The sequence below is a fragment of the Rhipicephalus microplus genome, unplaced genomic scaffold (genome assembly GCF_043290135.1).
Source record: "Rhipicephalus microplus isolate Deutch F79 unplaced genomic scaffold, USDA_Rmic scaffold_761, whole genome shotgun sequence".
NCBI classification, from domain to species: Eukaryota; Metazoa; Arthropoda; class Arachnida; order Ixodida; family Ixodidae; genus Rhipicephalus; species Rhipicephalus microplus.
In genome coordinates, this window is record NW_027465317.1 from 3,605 (window position 1) to 31,295 (window position 27,691).

General features: G+C 45.5%; 1 protein-coding gene across 2 annotated transcripts; it reads left to right on the forward strand.

The window, feature by feature from the left end:
- Nucleotides 1–27,417, forward strand: LOC142795615 (unc-112-related protein-like; the record flags this gene model as incomplete). Of its 2 annotated transcripts, none has more annotated exon segments than XM_075886090.1 (7): nucleotides 1–392; nucleotides 11,476–11,634; nucleotides 19,066–19,299; nucleotides 21,081–21,274; nucleotides 22,262–22,461; nucleotides 26,045–26,255; nucleotides 27,245–27,417. In XM_075886090.1, coding segments are annotated over 6 exon segments (1,151 nt in total), but the record flags the coding sequence as incomplete, so codon positions are not given.
- Between the last annotated feature and the right edge of the window lie 274 nt (nucleotides 27,418–27,691).

Sequence of the window (27,691 nt, forward strand, 5' to 3'; positions counted from 1 at the left end):
CTTTGAGTTTTTCTTGGTTTTACGCTTATCTTTCTTGTTGTTGTTCATCCGTCGGCGGTGCAGCGTCAGATGCTCGGCACGCCCGTCAAAAAAATAAGAGAATAAAAAAAAAGGTTTCTTTTCCGCACTTTCAGTGCGCGCCGTACCTACAGCGAAGTGACGGCCAGTTGGTCCCGTCTCCGCGCGGTGGGATCGTCACAATCGCGACGAGGGTATGCGATCCCTCGTAGAACGACTGGTCGGAGTGACGTCCGCGGAGTAAGAAGGTCCCCGTGCATCGAAACTCTGGATAGGCAAGGCCGAGGTGAGAAACGACACTGCCGTCTGCGATCGCCCAACCCGACGACATTGGATGTCTTCGCCGAGATAACAGGAGAACCTTCCGACTCGCGGTAAGTCCACCCTTGATACTCGAAACGTGCAGGCCGGCATCAATTGTCTTCGCTCGGATAACCTTGGTTCCACCGAACTTGTCCACTCGTTTGAAGCGACTTCGCGACTCTGCGAAAAGGCGCAGCTGGCCGAGACGACGGCGCCGGCAAAGCCGCTGTGCTGACTGGCACCGCGCGGCACCCGATTTTATTTGGGACGCCTTGGCGAGGAACCAAGAGAGCGGCCCACGTCGCTCCTACGTCGAAAGGATCGTGGGTTACACTTTTGGTCATGCCCAGGCGGGCTCCAACCTCCTTCACTTCGCTCTCGACCTGCGCGTGCGTTGGGGCGTTCTTGGGGAGCCCACGTAGCGAACCGGCGCAGAGGACCGATTTGAACGAGTGTTCGGGAGGGCATGGAGTCGATTTGTTTCCGTGTGTAGCGTCCAAGTACGATCCCGCGGCCTTTTGAGCAGTGTTCGTGTACTCGTCTTCGGTAGCGAAAAAAAAGATTTAACAGCCGCGCGGGCGACGGATAGATCACACAGGCCTTCGACGATACCGAGTGAACATGGCGGCCGACGTAAGCGCGTTCTCTACTGCAAGCAAGCTGCCCGTACTAGCGGCGGACCCTTCATGGCCACGCTACGGTGAGTAACCGGATAGCGACAGCGGCGTAGCGTGACTAAAACGGCGGGTGAAACACTGCGGCAGTGACACAGTTTACACATGCGGTGATCGTTCGCTCGACGAGCACAGTCCACTCCGTGTGGTCTCCTATGCGCGCGCTTTCCTGCATTCGTGGTGTCCATGGGACGTTTCGAATGAGCTCAAGGATTATCTGAAGATGACGTGCAATAATATCCACGTCTGGGAAATCGTTAAGGCTCCCAGCGGATGCCATGAGTCATACTTACGACCTCTGTTTACAAAATCAAAGTCTGCACCGATCGCAATGTGCAAGAAGGCGTGTCGCTTCTTAACTACACGAAATCATGCACCTGACCACAGTGGCGCTGTCGTGATAATGCTGCTGTCGCGGGACGCCTGATGGATTTGCATGACTTGTCAACTCGGTTGTCGCCGAGCTTGCATGTGTTGCTGTTCGTGTTGTTTTGGTGCCTCCTCGCCCAGCAAAAACGGCTCGTACGTTACTGTGCGGGCTTATGGGAGCAGCTGTCGGCCTTTTAACCATCGTCTATCGAGTTGTTAGTTCCGCATTCGCGACATCTGAGAGCTCGCACACTTTTAAAACGCGCAGAAGGAACAGCTGTTCGATGCAAATTCGCAGTACGTGCGATTGCCGTACAACCCAGGACGCGTTTTCACTACGAAATATTGCCGCGGGCATCGTAACGGAAAAGTGTTTGAAAAAAGTGCTGTTATGCGGCGCTGGCGTCATGTTAAAAAAGTTTTCAGTGCAGTTATGTGGCGCGGGCGTTGTTGTAGTGCTAGAAGCACGAAGTTTGATGTACTGAGCGCGTTGCATCAACGAAGCCTCTTGTAGCGAATTTTCATGCATGAATAACAAAGGCTCTGCTTGCTGCTGATTCAAAGGTGGCTGGGTTCGATCCCGGCCGTGGCAGTCGCATTCAGAGTTATTCAATTGAATACCTCTGGTCGAATTTTGGTGAAGGCGAAATGGTTGAGGTTTGTGTGCTGTGCAATGTGGGCGAACGTTAAACATCAGATGGTCGAAATTTCGGACACGGCGTCTCTCGTAATTGTGTGGTGGTTTTGGGACGTATAAACCACCGATATCAGTAAAGCGTAAAAAAACGGAGACGGCCGCTGTGTTCTTCGTTGTGTGTGAACGTGTATCGACGGCTATGGCGCGTTTTCTGCTGAAGCGCTTCTCTATATGACGCCCCAAGATTTGTCGCCCTCATTTCCCAGCGCATTCGGCGAGTATCCTCCGGATACAGACTACCTTTTTCCTGGCGCATCGCTTGCGCGCTACAGTAGCAACAGGGTCGATCGGCCACCCGGATTCCGGAAGCAGACGATGCTGGCGTCGTCTGCTCTTGCGCAACTTTCTCACCACGTACTACCATGCATGGTGTTCTGCAAGTACGAAGCTGCTGCTGCACCCGTCTAATTAATATTACCTTGAAGACGCGTCTCGTCAAACGAGTTCTGCAAGAAGAAGAAAAAAAAACTGCTCCGGCGAATTAACGGTATGACGGTAGATATAGCGCGAGAACAGAAGGACAACAAAGGGACAAGATTAAGCCGCGACGTAGCTCGATTGTGGGAAAAAAAATTACAGAATATCCTCGGAGTAATGATGATGAGTGGGCCGAAGCGTCCGTCCGACCGTCTGTCTGTGGATATGCCGCGCTGGCTACGCCGGAGGTATGGACTGCCCTAGACCACAAGGATCTCCGACCATAAAATGTTTTCGTCGAGGTACCAGCAAACGATGGGACTTCTGCGTTAGACGAAGGCTTTTCATTGCTTCCGAATTTTGCGGCTCACGTGCTGCGGGTTTTGTTTTGCCCCGTCATTAAAGTATTTTGTTGGTGTTTTTTTTTTCTATTTTTGTCGCATCCAATTGGAGTTTAAAGCTCGCCATGTCTTTTAAGCGCCCCCGCTTTAGGAGCGAAGCTCTTAAGCTCTCGTATGTCCACCGTTGTTGTCGAGGATCGCCATCGTCCCTAGTCGTAGCGCGGGTGCGAAAAATCTGTGTGCAGTACCATCTACATACCGCACATAGCGCGCATATGGTTTTCAAAAAAAAAAAAAAAAAATTGACGTATCTATCCGTACGTGCGTCTCTGTCCTTTACTAATTTGCGACCTCAACGTAGACATTGTGGACCTTAAAACCCAGCTTCACTCTATCATCCGCATTAAATTCGTGGATCTGCAGCCATGTTTTTTTTTTCTAATTGCAGGCAGCTATGATGGGGGCTCATGAAAGTAACCAGAGTAGCAATAGCTTTAGCTGGTCCACTTTTATTTTTAAGTATAAAAAAAGCATGATCAGCTTTCAGTTCCTTGCGCAAACTACAAAAAGAGCTGGCCACAGCGTAGAATGACCACAGATCTCATCAGCGCAAACTATTAACTCTTTATTGCAGTGATAAGCAGCAGTGATAGCTATCTACAACATGGACGTAAATAGCACTGGTGTGTTCTGTGTGCGTCTGTTTTTCGCCGTGTCCAGTTGTTTTTTGTAGTTCGCACAAGGAAAGCTAATCATGTTTAACCAAACAGCCCATTGGTTTTTATCAGCTAAGTGCGTGTGTGGTATCCAGTGCATGCCGTAGCTACCGTACCATAGCGCATCGTAAAGATGAAGCCTTCACCCCCGTATTCACAAACGCTCTTCGACTCGACTTTCATCCTTCACTTGACAGAGTTGAGCACTGCGCCACGGCTCGGCTCAAAAATGACGCTGCACTACTCAAGAATCGCAGCAGGTTATCGCTGATATGCAGTGACTTGCCGCGCCTAGAGACGGCGCTCCCATCGGCTTTCTCAAGTGAAGGTGACGTTCTAGAATACGGGGTCAGTCATTTAGAGCAAAGTGCCGACAATCCCGTTCTACATCGGCCGTCATTAATCTCTCCTCTGCGGTCTTTACCGTGACGTCTTTGGGGACAACACACCGTCACCGAAAGCAGAATCCGAAAATAACGTCGGACGAAGCCGGCGCCGAGCAGACGAAATCCGATGCAGACGACGCGGGCGAAAGCAGCAGAAGTGCACGCGTTTTTGGATCGAGTATCGAAGCGGAAAAAAAAACGTCAAAAATGAAGTGTCGTGTGTCATGAAATACAGGGAACGAGGGGAACAAAAAATAAAAATGACACGGTCGTTTCCAGTTGGCATCGGAAAATTTCGCGCTTGCAGCAATAGTAGCTGCCAAATAAGCTCAGGTGACGTACTTTCAAAACTTTCGGTAACAAAGGTTGCGTTAGCATGGGAAAAAAAAAAACGCCTTTCCTCCCCGCTGGGCACAAACATCCTCCTCAATCGAACCCTAGTAACGCCGATATTTGCTGAAATAAGTATCCGCTTTCGATTTATATCGATACGCAGTACCGCTAGTACCACTTCCTTGCTGGCTAGCAACGTTGCTTCTTGGAGATCGCACGATTTTTACGCCGCCACGACGTAAACACGCCACAAATGTTTAGTGGTCGCAAAAATTGCTGACAAATTAACAAAAAATACTGGGTCTTCAAATTAATCAGCACTAAGTACGATAGATCTAGAAGCACGCACACTACCAACTCGGGTTTAAGGTTTTTTTTTAATAGGTGACCCGTCGACCACTGACAGGAAGCCATGCATTCGCATGAACTTAGCAAGTAACATCACAAAGACGTGACTATCATTTTCTTAATCAGGTTGACAGAAGATTCAAAACACAGAAGCGCGTGGCAGATCAGTGAATCACCACATGAGAGCACAAATGTTATTACTGCGTAAACAAGTTACTACGCAAAGTTAGGATCGTCTCGTCAACACGTCATCTTCCCTAGAAAATACTTCAGTTGGTAATTCAGCACTGGTTCTGTGCTGCGTGCGTGCGTGCGCGTTTTTTTTTCTTCTGTTCATTTTTTTCTTCGCATTGAACTCGCAGATCTGTCGCACCAATTTGTCTATAGCAAAGTACTGCTAAAATTACTGGCTTTCCACCTCGCGAAACCGTAGCAATGGTTAGCGTTCAAGTCCCTCACATAACATATCGATCATCATCACCCTGCTGAAATGCCCCGAACCCTTGCATAATGTGAGATAAACAGTTTTCCTCGCATTAGTAAATTTTAGGTCCAGTAAAGAAAAAAAAAACCGCTCTCGTCTAAAAAATACGCTGGGCTAGGTAAGGCTGAAAACGCGCGAAAGAAAGTATGCATGTGGCGACGCCGTCTGGAAATCATCGCACCGCTAGCCGTGACGTCATAGATTTTTACAGCGTCTGCTGAGGCCTTAGTCATTGTTTGCTGGCAAAAGTTGGAAGTGCGTGATGTTCTGAAGGAGCCAGACACGCAACACAGCAAGTTCCAGGAAAGGAAGAAAATAGGAAGGGAAAAAAAAAAAACGGCAGGGAGGTCAACCAGTCTATAGGCAGCCGGTTTGCTACCCTGCGCGGAGAAAAATGGGGAGATGTATTGAGAGGAGAGAGGGAAGAGAGATAAACACAGCACATTAAGTTCCAGGAACGTGTTTATTAAGCCAATACGGCTCAAAACACGGAAAGGTAAACGGAAATCTGTGACGTCACAGTGACGTTCAAGTGTTGTGAATTTGGCGCGAAATTTAAAAAAAGTGAAACTTTGCCACTATTTCTATTCAGCTAATCAACTAATGGAGACGAAACAACGACGATGGGGCTCTCATGTGATAAGTTATCAGTCTAAGCTGATTCAGTATCTCATCAGGCCGTTCTAGAATAGGGTACACTATGCTTTGCGATAGCGAGCGCTTGTCGCCACTGCGCATGGCGCATGTATGTTAGCGTATCATATCGTAATGGTCCTGCGTACGCTGTTGTAAAGCTGTCTGTTGTACTTTAGTGACCCTAACATCGGCGCATTGATTGATTGATATGTGGGGCTTAACGTCCCAAAACCACCATATGATTATGAGAGACGCCGTAGTGGAGGGCTCCGGAAATTTCGACCACCTGGGGTTCTTTAATGTGCACCAACATCGGCGCATCTAGGCATCCCCTCCCCTCTCCCCCAGAAAATTTTCGCTTTCGCAAGTGGTTGGTCGAACCCAACCGGTAAAACATTTCCAACTACGCCCATGCTTTAAACACTCCTACTACTGCAAACAGCTGTCGCAATCGCGCCATTCTCGCTCGTCCCACGATCCGCCTTTCGCGCCTTCGCAAATCATTTCCATCGCGCCCCGCGAAGATGATCTTCGAGCCCCCTTAAGAGCGGCATCAATTCGTCGCGACCTCATCGCGATCTGCGATACAGCCGGGCTCTCCCTTCTTCGGCCGACTCGTTTCCGCGATGGAATACGGTGTGCTTTTCGCGAGGAGGGGTGCGGCGGTTAGCTTCTCGGGTGTTTAAGGCCGCAATGTGTGCGTGGGGCATTGATCCCCTCTCGCTCGCGGCCTTGCTCGCGGTCGACCCGAGGAACCGCCGTCATCCACTTGCTGCAAGACGCTCAGCGAACGAAGCTAGGCGTAGGTCTGCAACGTACGGGCTTCGAAAGACTCGGCGGGCGGTTGTAGCGTAGGTGCGCTGCGGAACGCTTGCGAGACATACACGATATAGGCGAGGTCCCTCGCGCGCGAACGTGTACTTATGCGAGGCTGGTAGGGCTTTATATTTTTTTTTTCCCGAGCTTCCCACGCGTAGAATGTGTAGTTGAGGCGGCGATGTGTGCCCACTACAGACCGTGTCGTCACGCTTTGAACTTCGAAGGGAGCGAATCGTGAATGGGCCGGTCGCAGCCAGCGCGGAGGAAGAAACAGATGGCGGGGGTAAAAAAATAAATAAAGTGAATTAATAAGAAGGGTCTGTCGCAACTATAGCTCGAGAAAAATCGCCTTGTTTCGAACTGCTGTTTATGCGAACAAGAATGCATGGTACCCGTTCAAGCCAAACTGTTCAAGCAAGAAAATAAATGAAGATGCTATATTTCTAGGTTTATTCGGCCAGTTTGTGATGGAATTTAATGTACACAGTACCCGCAATTTGTTACTGGGTTCAGTTATCGCATTTACTTGCATCGCAGATGTGATGTGTTCACCGTCGGTTGTTATAGCAGTAATGTTCATTGTTTGATCCATTACAAGTGCAGTCCAATAAGCGAGTCGTGTGACAAATTTTTCAGCTCACTCGTAAAGATTACAAAAAATAAGGTTGAAAAGCACATGAATTAGAAAGGCTACCTGCAGTGTCCAGAAATTTGCCTGTTCTGCAGCTTTGATAGCGCTTAAATTTGTTTGGGATTGACACTGATATGCGCGCATTTCTCGCATATTTCTCAACCCTACAATGCTCAGTAGTATTTGCATCACAGCACAGTTTCGGACGTTACTGGACTAAAATGACCAGACAGGTGTCATGTGATAACCTTGTACAATGTCACTGAAACGAGAACATCTGCGACCTTGATTGCAAAGCATCACTTTTTGCAGAAAAATTTTGAACAGTGCAGTGAAAAGAAGTATTTCTCTTCTTTGTGGATGCATGCTCCCGTTCTTAAGATAGGTTCTAAAAAATAATAAAATAAGAGCAAGGTTAATCGGCAAAGCTTTCACCTTCTTCGTGTTCAAAATAATGCATATCCTTCACGAATTAACTCTGAACTTAAGCGCAGTTTAGATCCCTAGTACAATGTACTAACATCCAACAGCTGCCAATCAAGAGCAGGCCTTGCTAGACCTGCTTGCAGAAGCCGACAGCGAAACTTGGCAGCCGTGCGTAGAAGTAGTGGAACTGAACTTCTCTATTCACTTGCACACGTACATGGGCGTAGACAGAGCTGAAAAGAATTTTGAAACTGACACACGTTCCGTCTTGCTCATCTCTACACATGTAACTTAGACTGTTTCTCTTGTACATTTTTTTTTATTTCTGCCACCTACAGAGTAGGCAAACTTGTTTAGTCTGATACGCTGACGTAGCCTAAGCAACGAAACGTTTCTCTGTTTGGTTGCGACGCTGCGGTTTCAAAACGGCAGCTGGGGGGTGTTGCTGTAACAAATACTTCGAAACATTCGTGCACGACTGTGCGGGACGTCGTTGTTTTCGTGGTTTGTGATCATGTATAGTGCATCGGTGTCGAAAGAGGCAAATACTGAAGCCTTTTACAAGTCTGGCAAACGTTATCAGTCGTTGGTGAAGTGCTTCCAGCGTGCTTAGTAACGCAGACAACGGGGATAAGGAGAGCACAAACGAAACAGGTACACCGTAAATATTGTGGATAGCTCAGATGCCGATGTGCCGATGTGAGGGCAGTGTCCGTTTGTATAGATGTTGTTTTGCCATCTGTACTGTTTGCTGCAGTGCCTAAAAAAAGAAAAAGAGCTAGCGTGACTTTAAGTGCTGTTTCATTTCACCCGCTTCATTTGAAAGGCCTCGAATATGCAGAGGTAAATAGGAACGTTTGCAGAATTGGAAATGTGCACTTGTCGGGATGAGGCGAAACAAAGGGAGGTCAATGAGTCATAGGCGCAAACAATGTACTAGAAGGAATGTCGAACTAGTAGTGCCGTCGTTGAACTGCAATGATTGATAGGCTATTGATAAATGCAAAAAATAACCCCGCGCACCTATGATGCATGTTTACCAAAAAGAAACGTGACATGTTGTAACAAGCACTCATTAAAAACTCGTACATAGGCACTGCATGTGTCTGGTATGTTTCTAACTGCAATCTGAAAACCGTGCTGACCGCGTATTTGTTGAAAATGACGTCCCTGTGAAATCTAAAATTTGCGTGTAACTGCGGCATTTAACTTGCCTTATTTCGGATGTACCTATGGCTTTTTTGCCACAAAGAAAGCTACAGTGAAATCAAGGCAGTCCTTTACAAAACAGGTGTTCAGTGGCCATATAGATACATATAATTTTCACAGTTCAAATAGAGTATTATAGTATACCTGCAATTATAATGTTCAGGGTGGTTGGATTCCTAATTGTGTACTGTCAGATTTATCATCAGCCTGACTACGCACACTGCAGGGCAAAGGCCTCTTCTATGATCCGCCAATCAACCTGGACTTGTGCTTTCCGTTGCCACGTTATACCTGCGAACTTATACCTGCAAATAGACAAGTCATAGTGGTTACTGTGCTCTGCTGCTTCACAGCCGACCACCATAACCACTATGAATTGTCGACTCCCTGGCATTGTGTATAAGAGCAGTTCTTCAGATAACGATACGGTAAAAATCGAACTTATCTGCTGCAGTTTTGTCAGTGTGCTCCGACAGAAAAGAAAAAGTGCATTCTAGCACAAACGCCGTCTATATATATGTTTAGAGCTGACACAAGCAGATAGCACCGTTGTTCTAATTACCTTATCTGATATAGATGATTGGGGACACTGCAGTCACCCATCCAGGCCGCACAGCATAACTTGAATGCCTGCGTGTGCTGCCAACATGGGCAGAGCGGAGAGTGTCAGGATACTCGGTTTACGTTTGTGCGGGCTTCAGTGTATCCTGTCTGGTGTGCAGCAGTACGTCAAGCCATATAGGCCGGTACGAGGCATTTTTCTTTATCTCGGCAGTTACTTCATAGGGCAGCTGATCGGCTTTGAAGGCATGCCCTCAAATGCAGCTTCAAATGCTCCTTTATAGAACGACCGCCTTAACCCCTTGAAGTTTACAACGATTCTGAAATATGGCTTGCTTGTGAAATTGTAACCTTTAAACATCTGTGGCACATAAGTATTGGAGCATAGCGGCGGTGCCAATTCGTACTGGCGTGTATAGATGCAGATCATCATCATCGTGTTCAACCTTTTTTAGTACTCTGCAGGAGAAAGGCCTCTCCCAATGATCTCCAGTTCGCGCTGTTCTGTGTGAGCCGATTCCATTTTTACACTTGCAAACGTCTTAACTTCGTCGCTGTAATTCTCTGCCTACCCCAAGTGTGTCTTTCAACTCCTAGTATCTATTCCGTTGCTCTAACATACCACCGGTTGTTTCTTGTCGTCTGTCCTACGCATAACAGGTTTGGCCAAGGTCCATTTCCATTTGCTTGTCAACTACAATATCGGCTGCCTGTTGTTACTTATTCTCCTGTCTTCGACTTAATGCTACTCCTACTCCAATCCACTATGTGCTGCGTAGTCATTAGCCTTAATTAAATCCTGCAAGTTTCAGCAATACATGTTAAAACTGTCATTATGCAGTGGTTATATACTTTTCGTTTAGGGACAGTAGTAGCCTGTCTTTCACTTATTGGAGCATCCACATTCCCCAAAGAAGGAAGGAAGGAAGGACAATAACTTCATTTTGGTCCTGCGAAACAAATCCCACTTCTTTTTAACCAAATTCATGGTGCAGTTGAGGTGGCATGTTGAACTAAAAATCTCATGTTTATGGCTGCATTGGGTATGGGCATCCACATTTTACCGTACGTAAGACTGCAGCATCGACAAAGCTGCATGACATAGTAAGCTTCATATTCTTCTTGTGGGTTTGGAACATTTTCCTTCTCTGCAAGAGCGGTTCAAATGTTCCTACAAAGGAGAATGTAATAAATACTCTCGATTTCTGTTTCTTTGCCATATTTGGCAAGATGCTTTGTCAATTGGCACTGCAACTAGAGTGAGCTAGCTGTAGCGGCAGTTAGGTAGTTTCATAGATAACTGCTTCCGAAATTCAAAAGCTGCTACTGTGTTCTTCAGTCTTTAGTATCAGTGAACTTGTTCTTGTCAAACGTAAACTTTATTTTCAATGATACTCATCAAACAAAGTCTTCAGCTGACCTGACAGTTCCCTTCTTCAAGGTACACAAATTTTAAATATTTTCAAATTGTAGCCCTAAATGAAAAAACCTTGTGTCAAGAACCCGAAAAAGAGTATTGTGTTTCAGATTGGAGCCCTAAATAAAAACACCAATGTCAAGAGTATTGTTGTGCCTGGAAATGCATGGAAGTATTTTTAATACTGCAACTTTTAAAAAAACACGTTCTGTTTTGATATCGAGCGGCTGGCTTCTCAGTTTTGTGTCATCACAGTGTGATGCCACAAGAAACAAAAAATCGTGCAATACTAGCGGCAAATCTGTCGTCTGCTCCTGGTGAATGTAAACGAGTGAACTGTTGTCCAGCGACACGAACAATGATTTCTGCTATTGAGGCTGCGTGCAGAATGCACTGTTCACAAACTCGGTGAAACAGTTTTGACCCGTTGGGAGTCCATTACTGTGGGGCTCGTGGGCTGTTGCTCAGCGATGAAACTTTTAAAATCTAAGTAAAATATTTTATACATGCTGTCTGAATCCAGTGTGCAGGAGGCACAAACATTACATAGCGAGGAAATGAAAAAGTTTCCTTATGTGACGTATCAGAACTGTGTCGGTCCTTTGTACAACATGTCTGCATGGCTTCGTAATGTGTTTAATGCAAAGGACACCCACTATATATTTGCATTATTCCTGTTTACGTGCACAGTGTACCCACAGCTGAGCAACATGATAGCGGACGGGGTGAAAGTGGACGGCAGCTGGGAGCTGTGCATCCATGTCACCGACCTCAAGCTCGACCGCAAGCTCAGGGTCAAGGGCGACATGCACATTGGTGGCGTCATGCTTCAGCTCGTCGAATCCCTCAGTGAGTTCGTGCCGCCGGTGTGCTTTGCTTCTTTCCTAACAATTTTAGCGCTTTTAGCAACTCTTATGAAACCAACAGGAAAGGAAGTTGTGAAGCTGTGTCTGTAGTCTTTATCCAAATGTTGTAGGTTCGGCCCTTATTGGCTGAAAAGTTGCTTTTTCGTCTGCTTTAATTCAACAAAAAATGTCCTCCCCGATACTCGCAAAGAAATGTAACACGTGTTAATCTTTGGATGAAACTTAATGCACGCCTTGGGCTAAATTAGCATAAACTGTGCAGCTTGTACTTTCTCATTTCAGAGGGACAACCCATGTAGTTGTCCTGAATACACCAGGGTACAGTGACGAAAAAAGTTGAAACATCTAAACATCATCATCGCTTACCGCAGCCAACGCAGCAGGTGATAAAGTGAAAAAGAGGTTGCAGGATGTATTTGTCGCTTTAAGATTCAAGAGATGGGTGGCAAATGAAAGTGGACAGAGAAAGAACTTGTCACCAGTAGCTTCCTGTCACCAGGTAATACAAAGAGACGCTTCCGCTTACCAAAGCCTTCTGGAGTGTGATAGTTTACATTAGTTCTCGTTTGTGGTTAGTGCATCAGCTATTTCTTTTTCTGGTCTCAAACAAAATATCAAGCCACATTGCCCCTCGTCCCCACCACATCATCCACTCCACCTCCTGCGGTCTACCAGCTTGCAAAGCAACTTCTCATAGCGTAGCCTATTTTAAGTGAAAGGCCGGGCTGCCGTCTTGGAGTGATAAACCGGGGAAAGGGGGGCGGGGGGCACTGTTTTAGTGGGAGACAGCTGTTGTTTTTCATCAGCAAAGTTAGCCAGGAAGCAACCAAGCTGCGTGGCAACTGTGCTTGCTACTTGCCGTTTGTTCTTGGACGTACAGTGGGACAATCGACGAAAGGAAGACTAAGAAGTGACAGGAAAGACCGCTGAGCAACTTAGTCCCAACTCCTCAGTCCTTTCGTTCACTTCATTGTGGATTTAAGGTAAAAAGCTGTATTAGCATTCCCATGCAGCTACTCTTGTGAATCATCTCTTGGTCATCATGTCACTTGCTGGAAGGCACATTAGATTGTCAACATGTGCTTTTTTTTTAACCAGGCAGATTAAAAAGGCTACAAAAATCTGAAAATCCTGCACAGATTTTTTTTTTTACAGATATCTCATCATAGTTGCAGACTATCGTGAGAACGATCAGGTAGCTTGGAAGTGTTAAGGTGTGTCAGAAGAAATGAAGTGGTGCGAAACAAACAAGGTATCAGTTAGTACGTGTTAAAGTAGTGACACATAGTTAGCAAAGCCTTTTCTGAATGAAAGGCAGTGTGTGTGTTTCTCAGTGACGTTTATCGTTCAACTTTATTGGTTGGCAGTCTAACTTAAAATAGTTTCACATGACTTGTCAACTAGGCTAGATTTCAACTCATTAGTCCCTTTAAGTGCAAATAGCTGATGAGCAAGCATTTGTGGTAAGAGAAACGGATTTCCCTGGATGCACTGTTGTTTCTTTTGTGACAAAATTTGGTACTTTATTTTGTGGTGACTCATTTTTCGTTAATGCCTTTTGGAGCTTCTACGTGGTTCAGTAGTGGTTAAGGGTATCAGCCTGCCCGTATCAACAGGATCACTATTGTACGGCCTAGCTTGGATCTGAACACAGTGCACCTTTATGAAATAGTAGCCAAGGTGTGTGGGATTGAACAGGTGCCCGCATATTCACATATTGGCAAGGCCACCTCAGGAATGTTTTTGCCGTGTTGTAAGGCTGTAGCACAATCCCCAACGAACATGATGGAACGATGTTGCAGCTGTGCCGTCAGTTATTTTCTGTCACCTGTCCCGTCACACCACCGCAATGTACAAGCTCGACGACAGGTTCTTCCGCATTTGGCGGCAGTACCATTTATTTTTATTTTTTCGGGCTGTCAGTCATCTTTTTTGGTGATGTCAGTGGGAGAAGGTGAAGGAAACGCTCATTCCCACCCCCTCCCTTCAACGAAACAAAAGCCGGGGCAGGCAGGACGACGGCGGCAGCCGGGTGGAAACGACCGTGTCGCGCGCTGGCACTGCAACAGTCTTTAAAAAAAAGTCGGCGTGAATTAAGGCAACTAGGGCGATGTCGCCTCTGGCGCCACTCCCTAGCTCTCTTTCTCACCAAGCGTGGATGCATGCTGGTGCTCCCACGGAGCGGCAGCAGCTTTGCAACCACAGAAAAATGCATGCTGTCCTGAATTTTAAGGTGAAAAGCTTAGATGCCTCATAAAATACAAAGGGGCAGCATCATCACGAGTGATAGAAAAAAAAAATGACGATGTTACGATATGTTGCCACCCTAACACCACAGATAACCCATTCCGACATCACTAATGATGCCGCATAACGTGACATCACTGATGACATCATCACATGACATAATCACTTGGTCAAAGGGTGATAAATCATGAATGAAGTGAGATGCAGAAAGCGTGTCATGCCCCTTATCTGTGAAGTAGTGCGAAATTAAGTTAGGTGCACAACGCTTTTGTAGGGAGGCAGGGTAGGATCAGTACGTCAACTAAGTAGAACTGAGTCTTTTTAGGTAGACATAAAAAACCCTGTGAGTTTTTTTACTTATCTTTTAGCTATAGCAGCGGCTAAAGATGTTCTAGTAAAGCTTTTTCTTGGGCTGTAAGTGCTCTGCATCAGTGAAATATTTTTAGCCAAAGACAGATGAACTTGGAAAACGGTGAAGGGGACAGGCAAGCAATTAGTCTAGCTGCTTTCCTGTCTCCTTCACCGTTTTCGGTGCTTGTCCGTTTTTGACTGGAAATATTTCTCTGATGAGTAAAAGATCTACCACAATTCAAGTTCACCAGTGGGCAACTGTCAAACTTACCATCGCTACTCTAGGAAAGGAAGCAACAGTAAGTCATAAGGTTGCAAATTGAAGAGTTGCAAGTTTGGCTGCACCATTTGGTGCCGCCATTGTGGCCACTAACTTTTCTAAAAAGCTTGCTCACGGAATGAAGATAACTGTTGATGATTTGTGTTTTTATGAGTTATTGTAGAAGTGTACGTGATGGGCAATGCTGGTAGTGACACTGCAAAGCCTAACCAGAGACGCACAAACCAAGCAGTGCAGTGACTTCCTTGCATGCTTTACTCAACTGCTGGTGTAAAGCATTGACAGTGAGATGCTCATTAGCGTGCACTACGTTTGTAATTTTCCGTCAACAAAAACACTGAGCCCACTGAAAAAAAAAAAAATCAACATGTATTCAGTCGAACAAACTTCCACAAGGTCTCGCTGCTGTGAACAGATTTGGTATGTCAGTATCGGCAAGTGGCGATAGGCAGCCATTCCCACTTCCATTTTTGATAAAGTTTATTCCTCCTCCAGTATTGGCGCATTTAAAAAAGTTCGCGATACCGAACTTCTCAGATGGACGAGTCTAACAAACCTGGAAGTGAAAACAGTGAGGCAGCCACTCTATACGACACACGTTCCACCTTGTCTGCCGGTGCCAGCCAAGAAGGCCAAGCCGAATTGGCGAGGCAAGGGTGTGCTGTCAAAGCAGCAGCAGCTGCAGACGAAGAGGAGGAGATGAGGTGGTTCCTAAGGGCCAAGTAGGGGAGGGCGTAGACCCATTTTTAGAGCTTGTCCCCCTCCGAGATGGCGCCAGTCTAAGACACAAAAAAACAAAAACGGAAGCTTCTTGCGGAGAAGACCCTAGAGGAGTTAAAGGGAGCAACGGAAGCGCGAGGTCTCGGATCTGGTTAGCAGCCGGCGGCAAGAGACGCAGTCAGTTCCGATTCACAAGCAAACAGCACCAGTCTGCCTCTTGGAGTAAAATGTGTGTGTGTGTGTACGCACTCACGCAGACGCACACGCTTGTTGGTGGTTTCGAGATGAGGTTAAGGTCGGAAGCGTCCTCTTGTAGTTTGTTCTGCACATAGATCAGGGGCGCGAAACAGTCGCGTGGCGTTAGTCACACGTCCGGTAGACTGGGTGCTTGTTTGGTTGAGAGCAGGTTTCGAAGACGGGGCGGGCCCTTTCGTCACCGTTTCGCAATTCCCTTAAAAAACTCTTTCTTTTACATGCATTCTGTTCCTCTGCAAATTGTTGTCCTAAGCAAATCGACATTAACTTTAATGAAATCTCATAATTAAAATACCAGGGCTGGTTCAGGGTACTCAAAGAAGCAAAAAATTGAAGCAAAAAAGCATTTGCTGAGAAAACAAAGGCTGCTTGTTTATATCATGCTTCTTTTTTTGCACACACACAAAAGCTTTTTGCCGCGAGTCATAACACACAAACTGCCAGCTTGCAATCTTCGTGCATGTCTTTAATGTATCAATTTTATATTGGAAATCACACAGTGTCCGCTTAATAACTTTTTATGAAAAAAAAAAACCATGCTCGTCTTTGATTGCTTCTAATCACATTTATTAAAATTCACGCTGTTTATATTGTACTTTAGATATGTGTAGTTTTTTTCTTTAATGAACGGCAAATGCACTGGATGGAGGCTAGCTGCAAACTGAACACTGGTTCGGAAAAAATCTCATTCATTAAAAATCGCGGTATTTGTGTATCTGGCGGCTGCCGCGTGTGGATATGTTGCAAGAGCAGCAAGATAACATGCCCTTGCTGAAAGATAGCAAGGGAGCTTACAACTGTGCTTGCAGCAAGGCCTGGACATGCCATGAAGTGTGGTGTTCCAGTGTGGAAGCTGGTGTGATGCAGAGCAAGCAAAGCAGATCGCAAACAAACTTGAGGGCCGCACAGTAGTAAATCACACCAGATTATGTTTGAGTGCTGATAGGCACAGATAATGAAAGAAGAACTGATTGGTGACCTCACTGCAGAAACAGGTCCTGGTTGCTTTTTTTTTTGTCAGTTGATTTTTTTCAAGTAGCCCTTAGACGGCCTGTTCATGGTGCTGTGATTTTTTGTACTTTAGGGGTCAAAGTGGTTTGTGATAAGATGCCAAGTGAAACAGACTTTCTAGTGCTTAAACACTGCAGTTGTGGTATTTCAACTGGGAATGCTTGAGGAACTTCAATGTGGAAGCTGCCATATGAACAAATGGAAAGATGGCCATCGATGGAGAACCTCAAAGATCTTTTTTTTTTTCTTTAAAAAATGTAATGATAAAACTTGCCACTCGGAAAGAGAGCTATTGATTTAGTTTTGATACGGGAAAGCATTGATTTTTATTCGGGGCACCTCATGGTGTAAATTTCGTATCAATATAGAGCTAAGTAAATATTTTCATAAATTAGTGATATTTTTTTTCTCTCACAACATTTATAAACTTCAGTGGTTTGAAAATATTTTTACCACAAATATCTACTGTAGAGTAAGTACTAACTACTAAGATATTCAGACATAGCACCATACAGGGGCAGAAATGCAAACATAGTGCACTTCCCATTTATTTTACATGTTCATAAAACATTTGCTTTGATATGTTAACCAAATTTGGTTTCACGCAATAAGCTATACTTTCAAAATGAATTTTCCGACGAACGTCACTCAGATGACAGTCTACAAAATTCAGAAGGCTCCCATGTAACCGAAATTTTTTTGTCTTCAAGATATTCTAGCAGTTCTAGTAAATCAGCACACCTCTTTTTCAAGTGCATTTGGAAGACTGCCATTATGGCTGGGACGTCTGGCGTGGGACGACCCACTTGCGATAGCTGAATCCTCACATAGCAGCAAGAGAACGGCCGTGTGGTCAAAATAAACCAGCAGTCTTGCAATTTAAGGGACAGGCGTAGCTGTGGCTGCTTCAGTCCACACTCCTACACCACTGTGTCATCAGTCTGTGTGCTATCACCATCGCAAGACAGATAACTGAAAGGGGTCATTGAAGATATTGCCTCTTGCGAGATTGCACCTGCATATACCTGCGCAATTTTTTGCTGCGCTTTTTTTTTATCGGCGCTATTGTGGTACACTCTACAAAGCTTGTCCGGTGGCTCCAGAAGCCTGCAGAAAAGGAGGTCATGTTTTTTTACTGCACTCCGAGGCAGAGCTTGAAAAGTGAACAGGTATTCTGGTATATTGCCCAGGTTTGGGACATTTTTATTTACTGCAAGTGAAGATTCTGTTCAAGAAGTGGAAGACTTTTACCAGGAAATAAAGTTGCACCAAACTTACGTGAAATTTTTTTGTATAATAAAAGAAAATGAGTATAAAAATTGTCGGCAGCATTCGTCTAGGGTATGACGGGGAACTGGTTCGGCAAGCGAAGAAAATCGCCGAACAAAACGTACACTCTCCCACCTAAGGAACTCAAAACAACAGCATTGCTTGACACTTGGGCACCCCAATCCCACACAGGTGTCCGGATGTCCAAGGTTGGTAAGGGTACGTTTCGTCCAGCAATCGTGTGGCATTGACTGTGCAAGGTGATGCAAGAGCGTTCACATGTGCGCCGTTGAACTCGCATGCACGTATTTGTTTCACAAATTTCTTTTTGGCAACTATTGGGTGTAACTTGTTGTCTATGAGACACAATTGGGCAGCAGTCAATACTTAATAACGCATATTTAAACATTTTATATTATTATATACCTTTAGCAAATGCTAAATCTCTTTCACCACCTGACCTTGGTCCGGCTATTAGAGAGGAGCCATCTTTCAATTGATTTAATCATTATGGATCCTTAAACCATTTTAAAAATATATTAGTAGCCAGAATAATGCAGGGACAGAGAATGGTGCACACAGAATGAGTAGTGGCGACTTCAAATGAGTTTTTACTTCAGTAACATGACATATCAAGTGATACCAATGACAAAAAGCATCTAAACAGGAGCATCACTGTGATAATGTATTACTGTGGTGATGTCACCAAAAGTATATGCATTCCAGTTAAAACCAACTAGCCCAACTTTCAGCTTTAACATGAAGCTGTTTGTTTAGCAGAACTTGACATGTGAATGTAGGAAATGGAACTGTGAATACATGCCTTCATGATCGCGTGAGGCTGTCATTATATACGGGAAGTATGTAATGAGGAGATGCCAAGCGAATGCCGACGGTTTGTGTGTTGCTTCCACTGTGACTAGCACTATTGACCGCCTCCATAGAGCAGTGGCTTGACGCTGACTAGCACTCTGCATTTGCAGGTTTGATTCCTCACCTGGGAAGAACTGCAGTGTTTCTCGGGGTGTATATTTAAAATGATTAGTTCGATAACAGAGCCAACCAAGTCAAAAAGGGCAGGGATGACTGAGAAAATGCGCTTGCACCTATTCAACTCCAGAAACCACAAGGGTTGTTTTATGTTAAAACTGCTTATGAAGTGCACGTTGCACTTAAACAAGCGCCAAAACTGTTGCACTTCTCCTTACCTGCACTGCTTCACATTTTACGCTTGAAGACTGCAGACCTACAAAGTCATCTCCCTGTACCGTACCTGCGCAGATGTCCCAACAGACTGGTCGGACCACGCCCTCTGGTGGCCCGAGCAGAACACTTGGCTCACAAGGACAAAGTCCACGCTCGACCAGTGTGGCGTCATGGCCGACGCACTGCTCCACTTCACGCCCATGCACAAGACGTTGCGCATCCAGTTTCCCGACCTGCGCATCATGGACGTCCGGACGGATTTCTCCGTCAAGACATTCTCGGCCGTCGTCAAAGTCTGCAAAGAGCTAGGTGTGTATCCCTTTGGGCTGACCATTATGACGTTAAGTTATCGTAAGACAATTTTATATTTTGTTAATCACCAATGTATTTGTCGCATATTGATCCAGGTCATCACGGCTTCATCTGAAGTAGTTCATCATGGAAATGATTGTGACATGTTTACAGTAACCCCACGCATGCGCAGTGATACCTTGGTTATCGACACTGTCTAATACCCGTGTCACACGGCCACCACCAAACTCTGTTAAACTCCGTCAACGTAAAGCTCTGCTAGGTAGTTCGACGGAGATGGAGTTGTATCAGTGTCACACGGCGATAAGGTTACAATAGTTGCCGCGAGGGGGCTCAGCCGGCACTGTTTCAGTTTCACAAAAGTATCCCAATTTCATCTTTAGGTGCCTTGTTGTGAATCTTCGTTATGCAGTTTTTACGAAAACATAATAATAAGTACGTCTGAATGCAACAATGTATTAGAAATTCTTTCAAGTGGAAACACATTCACTAATTGTAGCAATGCTGGCAGCGACGCTAGCCACCTTGAGCCTAACGCTATGTTTGTTTACAATTGCGCTGTGTTCGGCGACTAGTTGGTTTTCTAGCCCGTGTACCGAAGTTCTTGTGTTTCCTTCCCTCGTGAGCGCATCCCAAGTTACCCTTGAATTAGGTCTGGTCCCATTACCCATTCCTGCAGTCGTCGAAGCAGGTGACAATGATGCAGCACTGTCAGTCATTCCTCTGGCGGGCACACGCAAACACGGTGACAACAAGAACCGCACGCATGGACGATGCCATCCACACCGCGCCAAATAAACACACGTTATGAATGACTACTGCAACAAAAAAATGTTTAATATAGCCAAAATGTATTTATTGTGGTCACTGCGTCAACTTAGTGCTCAAAATTTTAGGGGCGAAGCTCCTTAGGGCGTGGGCTGTGCGTCCCCTGTATGTAGCCACCTCTAGTTTAGTTCTTGCAGTGTTCACTAGATGGCGGTACCGTCCCCTGTATGTAGCCACCTCTAGTTTAGTTCTTGCAGTGTTCACTAGATGGCGGTACCGTCTCCTGTATGTAGCCACCTCTCGTTTAGTTCTTGTAGTGTTTACTAGATGGTGGTACTTGTAGCTGATGATGAAAAGATGCAAGATCTTATAAACTAGAAAGCGGTACTTGTAGTTGATGAAAGACGCGAGATCTTATAAAATAGGAATGATGTCACATATGGCGCATGTCATTGGTTGAAGGCAATCGTTCGACTTAGTGCGGCGACGTACGCTAGGGGGAGCGATGTAATAAAATCGAGTGGGCAAAATGTACAGAGGATTCATGGTTTACCAGGTTTACCTCCGAAGCTTCGCCCACTCATCATCATTCACTTCGTGGATATGGCGGCACTTTTTTTTCTGACCTGCCAATATTGTTAACGAGAGTACCTCGTTTCACTGCAAAGGAAGATCGTCGAACGTCCTTTGCGAAATGCTCCGTTTACCTTCGTTTGCTTAAGGGTTGCCGTGTGATACGGACCACATCTCCCTTGTCGTAAAGATGAAGGAGCTAAACGGCGTTCGCCGGTGCCCGTGTGACAGGGGTATAACCTCGTTAATTAGCTCAGTTTACTTTTGACTGAGCGCTATCCATAATGTTCTTTTTTGAGTTTTTCTGTTTTTGCATTTACATATGTACCATGCTGCCAAGGTCTTTTATAAGATTGCAGTACGTACAAATAAATATCAAGAAAATTTTAACTGAGTATCTTCATTAATTTCTGCCTTGAATTTTACTCATTATGCAGGCATCCGGCACCCTGAGGAACTGTCCTTCTGTCGACCGTTAGTGAACGAGCACCTCAAGCGCAACTATCGCGCCATTGGCTGCAGCCCTCGCCAGCGCCCTAAAGAGGGCACCGACAGCATCCAGTTCAACCGCTCAAAGGCCAACGACAGCAACGGCACACTCGACGGGGCTCTCGGATCGCCACACAACTCGGTCAGACGCCTTGCACTACACTTCCGCCTGGGTTAGATTCCTCATAGGAGCTGGACTTTCGTAAATCTTCTCGGGAGTGACAAAAGGTTTTGATAAGGTCAGAGGTGGTACTGAGGACAGACATACCAAAGTAGCCCAGTGTGTGGTCATGTGTCCAGGCAGCCAGCCCGGTCAAACTAGGTAAATGTAGCCAACAAAATAATGATATCTGCAGTATTACATGTGTCAAAACCATCATATGGTTATGAGGAGCATCGCAATAGATGGCTCTGGAAAGCTGGACCACCTGGTGTTCTTTTACGGTGCACTGAAATTGCATGTACGGTGCACTGAAATTGCACCATACATAGACCACCGGCATTTTTGCTTCCATCGAAATGCGACTGCCACAACTGTGATAAAGCACCCAACTTTCAAGTCAGCAGCCGAGCGCCCTAACCGCTGTACCACCAATGTGGACTGTAGCATATGAAATGCTCATGCATTTAAATGACTGGTTAATGCTTCCAGACAGACAGATGATAATGGGCATGTCATCTAGAGAAATAGCTGTGTATTTTAAGATTTTCATTAACGCTGTCAGAGAGATGTACACTCAAACCTGATGCAATGAAATATCCGTTATGGAAAAGTAAACAAAAAATAGCATTGCAATAGATATAGGGTCAGGAATATACCCTTATAAAGATTTTTCGGATATAACGAACTTATTTTTGTGCAAGATGTAACTATTTATTACGAGGTTTCAGGGTGTTAAAGCACGGCATGGTGGTGTGGTCATGGTATTGAGGCATGACAGCCAGCCTGGCAAAAACAGCTGACATAAATAATGAAACGCTCGCTCATTAAAAGCTTGCTCACTAGAGGGATTTGCTAGCGTAACCAGCGTCATTGCAATCTCCTACGTGCGGTCTTGTTCTGTGTCGTGTTCGCATGCCTTTCCTTTGTGCACAGTTGCTCACACACACGCATATCTTGTGTCCACAGTCGGTGACACACTGGAACACGTCCAGCTTCAACAACGGCATCCCACCGGGCCTGAACGGGAGCTACCTGACTCCCGACAGCAGCTTCAGCTCCCAGTACGAACTGCCCCTCGCCCAGAGCCCCAACAAGCCACCGCAAGACATCAAGGCGGCCCTTCTCAGGCCCAAAACTCTCGTAGAGAGGGCACGCCTCAATGCGGGGTGAGTCTTGCAACTTGCGTGGTCACTTTTTTGATGCACACATTGCTTACCCTCAAACCTCGATGCAACGAACCAGGATGTAATGAAAGATTGGCTGTAATGAAGTAAATGAAGAAGCACTCTTGCAATAATTATTGTGTTAGGAATATACTCCTATAATGAATTTTACAAACCTATTTTTATGTAAGGTGCAACTTCATTATAATGAAGTTTTGAGTGTAGTTTTACGTTCCGCCTCTACCACTTCCCCTGAATGATCAAGTGTAGCCACGAGGGTAAGTTGGATGATATGGTTGAAGTTGGTTGAAGTTCGTTTATCGTGAGACAGCACATTAATAAGCATTGATTAATGCTCAGTTTCATCACAATTTAATTTGTCGCATTTCTCACACATCAGCACGACCAGAAGGCCATGGTGTACACTGGTCCTAACACCTCACTTAATCGCTTAGTGTGTAGCAGGGACTGACCGTGTGTACAAGTGGCAAGGTAAGGTTAGGCTAGCGAGCTTATGACTAACAATTACTGCGAATTATACGTTGAAGAGGAGCAATAGCAAGGCTTCATCTCAGTCCTGAAAGATGTTCCACGAATTATGTAGTCTTACACTCACAAAAGTTTAGTGCTTAATTTTTGATTAAAATGGAGGCTTATGTGTAGGTAAATATCATTGGCTGTTTCGTTTCTTTCATGTTTATGGTTGGAACTAGAAATAGCACGGAACTTACGAACGTGTCTTCACTTAGCGATCAGTAATGAAAACAAGGTATTTTATGTGAAAGAAATCAAAACAAAAGAAATATGCTAGAACCAAGAATATGGCGCAGTGCTCACAAGCGACTTTAGTTGCAGTATCAAAAAGCAAAGCACGGCAACGCTTTCTCAGTTTTTCTCTCACTTTTTTACTTCTGACGGAGCCGTTATTATACTTCATGTAATGCACTTACGCATGGTCGCTTCTGTTACTCTAGCTGGCTTACAAACACATTTCATGTCCGTCTAAAAAAAAAAAGTGTTTTGCCAGCAGAATCGGTGCTGAGCTTCAGCTAAACTCCTTCAAGCGAGCAGACAAGTCTGAGCATGAACGATGTGCCCAATGACCCCATTGCTTTTCTTTCTCCATTCGAAAAGCACCTCTACCGCTTCTTCATTGTATTTTTCTTTTTCATTTTTATCCCGCAAAAGCAAACAAGGGTGCGTCCTCTACACAGGAAGTGAGTGCCAGCTTTAAAGCTGTCTTCAGTCATTCTTCTCAACTGATTTATGTGCTGCAAATAACGCAAATGACAGCAGCGATGATGGCTGCGTGCGGCATTTCGGCACTCCCGCTGCCGACACTTCGGCGGAGGGTGTTTGCGCACTGGGCCAGAGACCGCGGGCGGCGGGGGTTTAAAGATGTAAGACACGCAAACAGGCAAACGAACAGAAAACTCTCTGCCTGCCAACACACAAAGCGTGACCCCTTCCCTTGGAATTGGATCGAGGCCAGCTGGCATGGTTGGCGTGAAAACAAAGAACAGAACGGGAGCAAACGTGTAAAAGAAATGCAGAAGAAAAAAATGGGCATTAAGCTTTGGGCAGGTCTGCTGTCCTGGCACCTTTTCCTTTCGCTCTACTTTTCGAGAGTCTACGGTGTCGTGGCAACGATTTAAATGCAATATTTATTTAGCTGAGTTTGACCTGTTAGAAGCACGTTGGTTTTCATGCATCAGTGGCCAGAAAGGGCCAAGGCTTAACGAGAAAGCACTGGGTTGGCGCCCCTTTGTGATAAAGAGTAAGGCTGGTGCCCTCTTCTGGCAGGCCTGCAAAATAAGCAGTGCTTGAATATAAGCTGGTCAAGGTGACGTGCTCGTAGTTTTTACTCGAAACGAGTCAACAGGCTTGACTCCTTGGCTAAGCCTCCAAAGGTGCATCATTAATTTTGCACATATTGGCATTGTTAAGAGTATGTACTGCAGTGTAAAAGTACCGAAAGCGCAGTGATTCATATTGTGCACAGATCAAAGTAACTGTGAGCATAAAATTGAGAGAATTTGTGGAAACCACAGTTGCAAGTACACCCTAACCTCAACATAACGAACAAGGATATAATGAAGTATCAGTTACATTGAAGTGAATGAAGGATAGTCTTGCAATAGATAGCGTTGAAAATTACCTCTGTATGACACTTATTTTCGTGTAGGATGCAACTTTGTTGTAATGTATTTCCGGAGCCCTCCACTACGGCGTCTCTCATAATCATATAGTGGTTTTGGGACGTTAAACCCCACAAATCAATCAATCAACTTTGTTGTAATGAGGTTTGAGTGTAGTTGAAAGTTGGACACTGACCATAAATTTAGAGAAAGGAGAAGTATCTTGGCTCCTGTGCAGGAGTGGCCTTCTCTCTTTAAGAGATGAACAACGAAAGCTCGGATGCGCGCTACATTTCGGGCTGATCGAAATTTCACGCCCAGAACGGCCACCATGTGAAAATTGTTGCGGAATTCCCCTTTACAACATCACTGAATCTGTATGCTTGAGACATATTTGAATCAAAGCGAGTCGAAGTTGACCACCTAATTTTTTTTTTCATCCTTTTACACACATACACACACACCCACACACACAGTTAAACCCCTTTAGGCATGCTGCAGGAGGCACTTGTCTTTTATATGAGATGTCTCTTATAAGGAGGCTATCACGTGTGCATTTTCTCATCGACCACTATTACTGAGTAGGCACACTGGCGTCTTATACGCGTTTGTTTCCTATATCAGTGTTTCTTATAAAAAGGATTGACTGTATCTATGTGAGATATCGTCAAGTAAAAATAAAAAGATTGCAGAAGTCCTTGCCCTATCGGGAAAAATATGGCAAGCAAGGCTTGGCATGATCATCACATGGCCTACTACTTGTCTTCCTTTCTCTCGCATTTCGCGATGCTCCCTCCAAACTTTTTTCTTGATGCAAGAAGTGGGAACCTTCATCCACGCACTTAGCAACACAACACTTGTGTTGCTACAGGCAACGACGACGGCGATGCGTGAAACAGTAAGATGAGGCAACGTGAAATGACAAGCGACCTCAATAAGAGAGCGAATTTCCATCCCGGCCGCTCGCCGACAAGCTCACGTCCAAGAGAGCATGAATTATTGCAAAACGACGCACACAAATAAACGTGTGACTGGCACAACTTCGAGCTTTGCATTCTGAATGCTCGTCGGTGCTGGGTTTACACTGTGCAATACAGTTCACTGTTACAGGGAACACACTAAAGAACACCATCATCATTGCTGTCCCTCTAACAGAATGTGGATAAGGAAACATTGTTCATGAACGTAACTAGTGTGTCAAGAGCTGTCAGCAACCAGTAGTCTTACGCAAATCTAAGCCCCTATGCTTCTCTGAGATAGGTAGAGCCAAACATGTGCATGGAGCTGTTCACTTTCAAAGAGGACCCGTCTGTACATCGATGCCACCATTCAAATCTGCAACTCGCAGCAAGCTTCACTTGGAATACATTTCAGCTATTCATTTCAGCTGTCATGTCCTCGGTGTTCTGGACTCTCTTAGACAACGCTCCTCGCCTGTTGCATTGCAGGTGGCTCGACTCGTCGCTGTCGCTCATGGAGCAGGACGTGCGGGAGTTCGACCTGCTGCAGCTGCGCTACAAGTTCTACTCGTTCTACGACCTGAACCCGCGCAAGGACGCCGTGCGCATCAACCAGATTTACGAGCAGGCGCGCTGGGCCCTGCTCACTGAGGAGATAGACTGCACCGAAGAGGAGATGATGCTCTTTGCTGCGCTCCAGGTGGGCGGGTGCTGGCTGTTAGCTGGTCTGTCCCTTTGTGTCTGTATTATCAGTGTCAAATGAAACCTGAACAGCGGCAGTGACTTTGTTTGTGTATGCAACTTGTGTTAGGGCACGCCCTTTCGTTTCATCTTCAGTTCATGTCACATGGGCGTAATTTTGGCTCTAGCACTTGTGTCAGAAGCAACAATACCTTTAGTGCCAGATTAGCCACAACATGACACAGTTACAATTAACAATTGCTCGTAGCACTTGTTACACTAAAGAAGAACGCTATCTCGTTTCAATATACGAGTACTATACATATGACTGGCACAATGCGTCTATGGGGGTGAAGCAGTAACAAAGGTATAGAAGTATGAAGAGTGTTGCTTGAAATAAGGCGCGTTTTTTTCTGGTCACTTCGACATCTACACAGCATAGCATGGCCACTAGATTGAAATGTGGGTGGATTTCAGTATGTACAAATCAAATGCAGACACTGATGTATTACAGTACTTTAGCTGCTGGCCACGAGCTCCTTCTCTGTCACCACAGCAAGAGACAGAGATGTTGTGTTCCAATCCAACTCGCAAGGCTTCAAGGTGTGCATCGAGTCATTGTCACTACATAACAGACCATCCCTCATGTAAAACCCCAAGCTGGGGTATTTTTTGGTATAATAATAAATAAAATAAATAGATAAACAGCGTGTCCTGTAAGGCCCACGTTATGTCCCTCATTATGCTTAAATGGTGGAGCGTCAGACACATGGTTGGGAAGTTTTGAGTTCGGTCTCTACTTGTGGCGAGTTGTCTTTTCTGCCACTTCAATTTCCTTAATTTATCAACAGGTACACTACAGTGAAAGATGTCTTCATTAAGCGGCATTACGCCAACGAAACCCCGTAGTTCAAGCAGAATAGATCAACAGTCAGCTTGGCTGTGTACTCGACACGCTGAGAAACGGAAATGCGATGCTTGACACGACCTCGTCACACTTTCACGCAGCTCCAAGTGAATCTGCAGGCCAACAGTAGCCAGCCGGACTTCTCGCAAGGCGAAGACGACATCGACGCCGCCCTGACCGACCTCCAGGTGACCCTGGAGGGCAGCGCCATATCAAGCGAGACCTCAAACATCACACAAGTGCCTGAGCTGCACAGCTATCTGCGGTTCCTCAAGTAAGTCGCACACCCCTGCCTCCTCCCCGTGGCCAGGCCACATTGATGCCAGGATTCACGAAGAATTGAGTGATGTTGTGCATTACTTTAGCATCATTACATTTATGCATGCAAACCATACTGTTCAACAGTAACTGTGGTTTCGCTATTCTGAGTAGAGTTTCGCTAAGACTGGAGATGCAAGATGGTGACAGAACCACAGGCAGGTGACTAGGTGACTTACATCATAGTAGTGTATCTCGTTCTATTACCGTCCTATGTCTAGCGCTGTTTG